The 8,593-nt window shown below is 42.8% G+C and overlaps 1 protein-coding gene across 1 annotated transcript in view; it reads left to right on the plus strand.

Moving 5' to 3' along the window:
* Positions 1-6,367, plus strand: part of LOC114029508 (membrane metallo-endopeptidase-like 1) — a 57,582-nt gene extending 51,215 nt beyond the window's left edge. The window contains exons 22-24 of the mRNA XM_027843979.1: positions 812-907; positions 2,331-2,407; positions 5,633-6,367. Of these exons, the coding sequence (XP_027699780.1) occupies positions 812-907; positions 2,331-2,407; positions 5,633-5,732 (273 nt within the window). The 3' untranslated portion in view covers positions 5,733-6,367. The remainder of the gene's footprint in view (positions 1-811; positions 908-2,330; positions 2,408-5,632) is intronic.
* The last annotated feature ends 2,226 nt before the right edge of the window (positions 6,368-8,593 follow it).

Below are 8,593 nucleotides of genomic sequence, written 5' to 3' on the forward strand. Positions count from 1 at the left end.
AGATCATAGATGTAGAGCCAGAAAGGACCTTAGAAGCCTCATTTAACAGGTGAGTAAACTGAGGCCAGAGGAGTCAAGTTACTTGCTCAAGGTCACAGGAGCAGTCAGCAGCAAAGCCAGGAATTGAACCCAGACCCCCAGACTCCTAATCCATTACCAATCCATGCTGCTTCCTCTGTTTACTTGGGTTTGCCCTTTAGCTAAAGAGAGCTTCCATTTGTAAGGCTTTGTCTGTAGTACCTCCAAACTTGGAAACCCAAACAGGGATGCCCAGGGCTATCTCATGGACCAGTGGATAAAGCACAGGGACTGGAGTCAGGAAGATCTGAGTTCAAATCCAGGCTCAGACAATTATTAGTTGGGTGAGACACTTAACCTCTATTTGCCTCAATTTCCTCATCTGTAAAATGGGCATAAGAATAACTTCTACCTCACAGGGTTGTTGTGACGATCAAATGAAATAGCGATTGTAAAGCATTTAGCATACAGTGCTGGCACGTAGTAGGCATTATATAAATGTTAACTATTGTTATTATTATTATCATTATTGTTATTATCTGTAAAACAGGGATAAGAACAGCCCCTACCTCTCAGGGTTGTTGTGAGGATAGAGGAGACAAAAAGTGTAAAGTGCTTATCACAGCGCCCAGCACACAATTGGTGCTATATACAAATATTTCTATGGTGCTATATAACTATCGTGCCCATGCCAGGCTGGGCTGGCCCCACTACAGAAAAACATTTTACCAGGATGGGTTCTCACACATTCTGGGTAACACAGGCCTTATCTGTCTGTCTGTCCCGTCCTTAGGCTTACATAAAGTGGGTGGAACAAGAAGGCCAAGAACCCAGACTACCAGGACTGAATCTTACCCATGAACAGCTTTTCTTCATCAACTTTGCCCAGGTGGGATCTTCTGGCCTATTACCTTCTCAGCCTCTCTCGTCTTGCCCATCCTCACTTCCCTAGGTCAAAGGGACTAATGTTTTCTTGATTTCAGGTAGCTGCCACATAGGCTAAACCACAACTAGGGCAGGGTGGAGGGGGCTTCTTCCAGGGGGATGAACTATAGAGGGGTCTGACTCCTATACAACATTCCTCCTATGGTGTTGCACCAACAAAGTTTAGCACCTAATTAGCAATAAAAATGTTAAAAGAAGAAACAAGCAGATGGTGACTTCCTTCCCAACACCCCGCACCCCTCCTTTCTTGGCCTTCTCCCCAACAGAAGTCTTATAGTGTGCCCCAAGGTCCCCATCCTTCCCTCAGCTGAATGTTCCCAGGTACCAAGATTGCTAGTTACGACTGCCTATGTGGACTTTTACAGAATATCTTTCACCCAAAGAAAGATATATTCCTCATTTGTTCAATCAGCAGGCATTAACTGGGCAGTACTGTGGGTCCAGACCCTGCTGAAATAAAAACATTATTTGTATAAAGACTCAGAGATTGAGGGATGGAAGGAATCTAAAGGTGTCTCATTTTATAGATGTGTAGATTGAGGCCCAGAGAGGGAAAGTTGGTGACTGGTGGGATTTGAACTCGGGTCCTGTAACTGCTTTACAACATTTGGCCAGTCACATTTGTAATAGGTATTTTAACTTGTCTGCCTACTAGCTCCTATAATCTTCATGATAGTCTTGCTTCGAAGGCAGAGTAGTATTAATTTATCCCACTTGACAGATGAGGAAATTAAGGCCCATTGACTTTGCCTAAGGTCACTTGGCTAGTGAGTCACAGCATCACATAATTTAAGAACAGACCCCGGCCGACATCTAGTCTGACTGACATCATGCCTGAAAGGAATATCCACTATATAACATACCTGAGGAGTGGTCACTTAGCCTCTGTTTAAAGACCTCCAGGCACGGGGAAGCCCACAACCTCTTGGGGCAGCCCCTTCCACTTAGGGATGGCCTTGGGTTAGGATGTCTTTCCTCTTGAAAGCAGATACCAGGCTCCATCCCAAGTCTAATCTTCTTCAGGCTAAAGAGGCCCAATTCCTTCAACCAGTTCTGACGTAACATGTAATTAAGTGGTTTCTGGCTCTTTTCGATGTTCAGTTTCAGAACATCTCTCCACCCCCATCCCAGCCCCCAATCCCCATTCCTTATATACACAGTGGCTAAATTAGTGAGATCTGATGATGGGAGGTTTGGAGGATGGCAAGGGGCTGGATTGGGGGAATGGGCTTATTCTGTGAAAGCAAAGTCCATTGGGAACCATAGCTATCAGTGGGAGAATTCTATATGAGCCCATTGTATTCTGCCATAGGGATATGTGAGCCACTGCCCAGGGCTCTGTGAGAACACACACTCTTTTCCCACAGGTTTGGTGTGGGTCCTACAGACCAGAATATGCCAGCCAGTCCATAAAGACAGACGTCCACAGTCCTCTGAAGTACAGGCAAGCAGAGTGCTCTGAACCTACCTGCTGAGGCCAAGGAAGCCAAATCTCTGAATGTCCCCAGATACTGGGACTTTTAAAGTGTACTCCATTCCAAAGAAACGTCACTTATAAACTGGCCTGTCCTCTTTCCCGAACCAGGCTGACTTTAAATGGGGAATACCTGGGTGGATGCATTTGGGGAGGCTGCTCCTGCAACCCTCTCATGATTGGAGCAGGGGAGTCAGAAGGAGGCGGAAAAGCAGGGAGTTAACTTACCAGCAGAACTGGAACCAACAGAACTCTGGGCCAGGGTGCTGAATTGAAAGGTCTTCCAAATTTAAAGGGCATTTATTTTAGAGAGTAATAACAACACTTGCAGCCTTTCCAGCAACCTAAATCCAATAGGGCTCAGCAACAGGCTAACAAGAATAATTAAAAGAGGAAGCCTCCAGGTGATGGAGCTGGCATGCCCTGGGTGGAGTTTGTGCTATGTACCCTGAGTACAAACATTTCTAGTTATTATTCCACTTAGCAGGGAGGCACCCACTCTTCATCTGCCTCACCCTATATGCTGTTGGCATGCATGCAGATTGCCATAGCCTCCCTCAACTCATCGCTTTTTTCCTCCCCCATGAAGCTGTCTACCTTAGATCTAGGTTTGGTCTTGGTTCAGTGAGGGAAGGAAGGAGAATTGTCTGAGTCTACATGAGTATATTTATTTCCCCCAGAGAAAATTTGCATGTCTTTGTCTTACTCTGTCACCAGTGTTCCCAAGGGACCCCCCTCCCTATAGTCAGGCCCCAAACTCTAGACCAGGGCTTATTCCCCTGGGGCCCACAGACCCCCAAGGGGTCAATGGATAAGTTTTAGGGGTCCATGACTTTGGGAAAAAAAAATGTGGAGTTGTTACTCAGTTATATCTGACTCTTCATGACCCCAGGGACCACAGCATGCCAGGCCATTCTATTCTTCACTGTCTCTCAAAGTCTGTCCAGGTTCATGCTTGCTATTTCCATGAAAGAAGTTGCATCTTTATGTTCACTAACCTTTCATTCCTTTGTAAATCTCTGTATTTGTATGTATTTAAAAACATGATTCTGAGCAAGGGTCTCTAGGTTTCCCCAGATTATCAAAGGGTTCCATGCCACCCAAAAGGTGAAGAACACCTGCTCTAAACCTTGTCCCCTCCTCCCCATCAAATAGCCTGGCTGGGCCCAGCCCTCAGATCCAGTCAGGTGAGCTTACCTCAGAGAGTAAACTAATTTACTTGCAATGGTGACTCTTCTGAGATGACCCTAATACAAAGCGGGAACCAAAGAGGGCGATTCAGCCTCCCCACAGAGCCAGCAGAAAACTGGCAGGGCCAAGAAAGACCTTGAGATTTCCCTGATGTGGCACTACCTAATTACATCGGCCCTGTTTGGCATGTGGCATGGAAGGGAGCTTAGAGTTTGTTAAGGCAACTCCTTTTATATAGGGAAACACTGAGGCATCCAATGGCCAGACACTGAGGTATTGGCAAAGCTGGCACAAGGACCCTTGATAATAATGACAATTGAGGTAGGAATTGGGCCTGCAATTTCACTGGCATTGGGAACTCCCAAGGGAGGAAACTCCTTCCACTGATGCAGGTCAGCATCTCCTCTGAATCTTTTTTTTTTTTTTTTGGTGACGCAATTGGGGTTGAGTGACTTGCCCAGAGTCACACAGCTAGTGAGTGTTATGTGTCTGAGGATGGATTTGAACTCGGGTTCTCCCGACTCCAGAGGTGGCACTCTATTCACTGTGCCACCTGGCTATGCCCTCCTCTACATCTTATAGTCTTACAATCTTGCCAAGAGCACTGAGAGGTTACAAAGTGAGTATGTGTCAGAAAAAGGACTTGACTCTAGTATTCCAGGCTTCTAGCTCTCTACCTGCTGGGCTACACTGTCACCATTCTCTCTGTTATAATAACAACTAACATTTATATAGACATATATATTATATTACATATCATATAAAATTATGTATTATGACATATATAACATGATATGATGTATGAAAACATATCATATTAGGGTAACTGGTTGGCAAAGTGGATAGAGTGCAGGGCCTGGAGTCAGGAGGACCTGAGTTCAAATCGGGATGTGTGACCTTGGACGAGTCACTTCATCCTGTTTGTTTCAGTTTCTTCATCTGTATCGTGAAATGCCAAACGACTCCAGTATCTTTGCCAAGAAAAACCCAAATGGGGTCATGGAGAGTTGAATACAACTGAAATGACTGAACAGCAACAACAAATAATAATAATAATTGATATATAATATACATATATAATGCACATATATTATAAGCATGCATAATTATATAATGTATATTATATATCACATAACACATAAAATAATAATATATAACATATATGTAAAACTATAATGATATATAATTATAATATAGTGTTATATGTGTATATTATATGAATATATTGTGTTTGTATCATGCATTATATATGTGTGCTATGTATTCTATATTACAAATTATAATATCTACATATACATTATGTCTCAGTTCCCTCATCTGCAGAATGAAAATATCTACCTCACAAGGTTGTTGTGAGGATTTAGTGAAATAACATCTGTAAAATGCTAGCTCTTGATATTATTTTGTCCTCACAGTAGCATTGTGAGATAGGTGCTACTGTTCCTCCCATTTTACAGGCAGGAAAACTGAGGCTAAGAAGTGACTTGTCCAGGGCCACAAATCCGGTGTTTGAGGCAGGATTCAAACTCAGGTCTTCCTAATTACCAAATGCAGAGCTCTGCCCACTTTGGTACCTGGCTGCTTCTATCACCACAACCCAAGACTCCTCCTATCTCCCAATCCAGACTTGTTTCCTAAGTCATATTCCTAAGATGCTGGAGTTGTACGTGCCCCCCTTCATTGTTGTTTACTGACCTGATGATTTGTTGTTGTTGTTCATTAGTGTCTGACTCTTCATGACCCCATTTGGGGTTTTCTTGACAGAGACACTGGAGCAGTTTGTCATTTCCTTCTCCAGCTCATTTTACAGATGAGGAAACTGAGGCAAACAGGGTGAAGCGACTTGCCCAGGGTCACACAGTTAGAAAGTGTCTGAAGTTGAACTGGAACTCAGGTCTTCCTGTCTCTAAGCCCAGCACTGTATTCCTTGCGCCACCTAGCCGCCCACTGAGCTAGCAAACGTCTGTAACTGTTTCCATCCCTCCTTTCACTTGTGTTCCTCAGGGTGATGGGGTCCTTGCAAAACTTTGAAGCCTTCTCAGAAGCCTTCCATTGCCACACTGGGACAGTAATGCACCCCGAGGAGAAATGCAGAGTGTGGTAGCTGAAGACCAAGCCCAAATCCTGTGCTTCAACCCCACGGTCGGTCCCAAGCAGTCCGGCTTTGAGGGCTGGGCCCCTCCTTCGGGCCCCTCGTGCGCCCAGTGCTTTCTCTGCTTCTGCCCCAGCTACTGTCTCTGCCCCGAGGCAGATATAGGAATGGAGATGCCAGTGGTTCTCAGCCACTTGTCAGCCTGAGACTGGGCAGTTTCTTTTGGGGGAGGAAATGACTGTTTCAAATGACATTTTGACTGTTATTAAACCACCTGGTTCTTTAAGAAACACATGTATATTGTCAGACAGGACCCTCAATACATGAGGTCTGGAGCCTGAGTGGAAGATGACCCAGTTGAGGTGTTTCATTAAATGTAATCCAACCACACCTTCTAGCTGCTACCATGTTACCTCTTCCTGGCTAGCCCAATGGGTTTGCTTTTTGGTGTAAAAATTTGTAATCCTGTGTCTACTTTCCCAAGCACCTGGTGTATGTTAAATGTCTGAGCATTTCAGACTCAAGCAAAATAAACCTACTTGAAGCCCACTTTGCCTTGTAAAGGGTTGTTATTTTTATCCTTGGGGTTTTAAAAGTTAACTCTTATTAACACACCTGGACTGATATGAAGTAAATTTAGCAGAACCTGGGTAATACTGCACACATTAACAGCAATATTGTACAATGAAGAACTAGGCATGACTTGACTTGCCTTAGCAATGCAATGATCCAAGGCAATCCCAAAAGACTTATGATGAAATATGCTATCTGCCTTGAGAGAGAACTGATGTTGTCTGAATACAAACTGAAACATGTTTTCCTTATTTCTTTCTTTCTTTCCTTCTTTCTTTCTTTCTTTCTTTCTTCCTTTCTTTCTTTCTTTCTTTCTTTCTCTCTCTTCTTTCTTTCTTCTTTCTTTTCTTTCCTTTTCCTTCTTCCTTCTTTCCTTTCTTCCTTTTTCTTTCTTTCCTTCTTCTCTTCTTGTCTTCCCTTCTTCCTTCCTTTCTTCTTTTCTTTTCTTTCTTTCTTCCTTCTTTTCTTTTTTCTTCCCTTATCTTCCTTCTTTTTCTTCTGCTATCCTTCCTTCCTTTCTCCTTCCTTCCTTCTTTTCTTTCTTCCTTCTTTTCTTTCTTCCTTTTCTTCCTTTTTTCCTTTCTTCTGTCCTTTTTTCTTTCTTCCCTTGTCTTCCTTCCTTTCTTCCTTTCTTTTCTTTCTTCCTTTCTTCCTTCCTTTCTTCCTTTCTTTTCTTTCTTCCTTCCTTCCTTCCTTTCTTTTCTTTCTTCCTTCCTTCCCTTTTTTTTCTTTCTTCCCTTCTTATCTTCCTTCCTTTCCTTCTTCCTTCCTTCCTTCTTTTCTTTCTTTCTTCCTTCCTTCTTTTCTTCCTTTTTCTCTCTCTTCCTTCTTCCCTTCCTTCCTTTCTTTCTTTCTCTTCTTGCACAAAATAACTAATATAGAAATGTTTTACATGATTACACACGTATAACCTATGTCAGATTGCTTACCATCTCAGGGAGGAGAACATAGAATTTGGAATCAAAACTTAAAAAACAATGATGAATGTTAAAAATTGTTTTTACATGAAATTAGGGAGAAAGGTAGTTCTTGGTAATCAGAATAACTAGTCTTTATACAGCACTTTAAGGTTTACAAAGCATTTTACATAATTTAGTTTGATCCTCACAACAATCTATGACCTAGGTGCTATTATCATCCCCACTTTACAGATGAGGAACGTGAGGCAGACAGAGATCAAGTGTCTTGCCCAGGGTCACACAGCTAATCAATGTCGGAGGCAGGATTTGAACTCAGGTCTTTCTGACTCAAGGCCCAGCTTTCTACCCATTGCACCCAATCAGCCCATGAAAAGTGGTGACCAAGACCCTTAGCAGGCTAGTAAGTGTCTCAGACAGGATTTGAATTGAGACCTTCCCAACTCTAAGTCCAATGCTCTCCACTGAGCCACCCTTGTATTTGAACCTCCTCCACCCCCTTCCTTTGATTCTAAATCCATCATTCTTTGCAGTGCTCCTTGCTGCCAGTTTCTTGGAGATGCCAGGGATTGAATCCAGGGCCTCCTATTTGCAAAGCACATAATCTACCAGTAAGTTACACTGGCTAGTTCAGGCTAGAGTTAGCTAGGTCAGCATTGGGAAAAAGGGCCCCCCCGGGGCAAAGGTCCTAGATAAACTCTCAAACCCCACCCTTCTCCAACTATGTGGGATGGCAGACAATAAGTAATCATATTTAGAGACAGAATGGACCTCAGAGATAGGATAATCCAAGTCCTTTATTTTATGGAGGCAGAAATTGAGGCACAGAGAGGATTTTTACCCAAATCTTCCATATTAGATATAGTTCTTTTGTCAGTACAGTTCTGGAAAGTAATCTATTATGTTACCAATAAGCTTTGCAAGATGTAGGTAGTCACCAGAAGATCTATTACCTCTGCAACACTAGTTGCTCTTCAAGAAAATCTGGACAGTTATCACTAACTATGCAAGTGGTCACCACCAATGAGATTTCCATAGGAACAAGATGGAAGGAGAGGTTGTTGCTAGTCCTACATTCCTGACTTCCATCTAATCACGTTGTTTTCCATCATCTGTGATACTTTAGACTTTGTAATCAATCATACTGTTTCGTGCTTCCTGTTTTATTCTCTTGTATTTTCCAAAACTATATCAACACTAGTAAGCCCTACTTCTTGGTCCTTTGATTGACTGGAGTCAAAAGACCCCTTTTACTGGTAATTGCTAGCCTCAACAACAACAAAAAATTGAATGTGCTCAAAACTTTGTGCCTCAGTTGACTTTAATTCCAATTGCGACACAGCCCACCTGAGTGTGTACATATAGTTTTCCCTCTTTGAAGTA

The sequence above is a fragment of the Vombatus ursinus genome, unplaced genomic scaffold, assembly GCF_900497805.2.
Source record: "Vombatus ursinus unplaced genomic scaffold, bare-nosed wombat genome assembly UNPS02014932.1, whole genome shotgun sequence".
NCBI classification, from domain to species: domain Eukaryota; kingdom Metazoa; phylum Chordata; class Mammalia; order Diprotodontia; family Vombatidae; genus Vombatus; species Vombatus ursinus.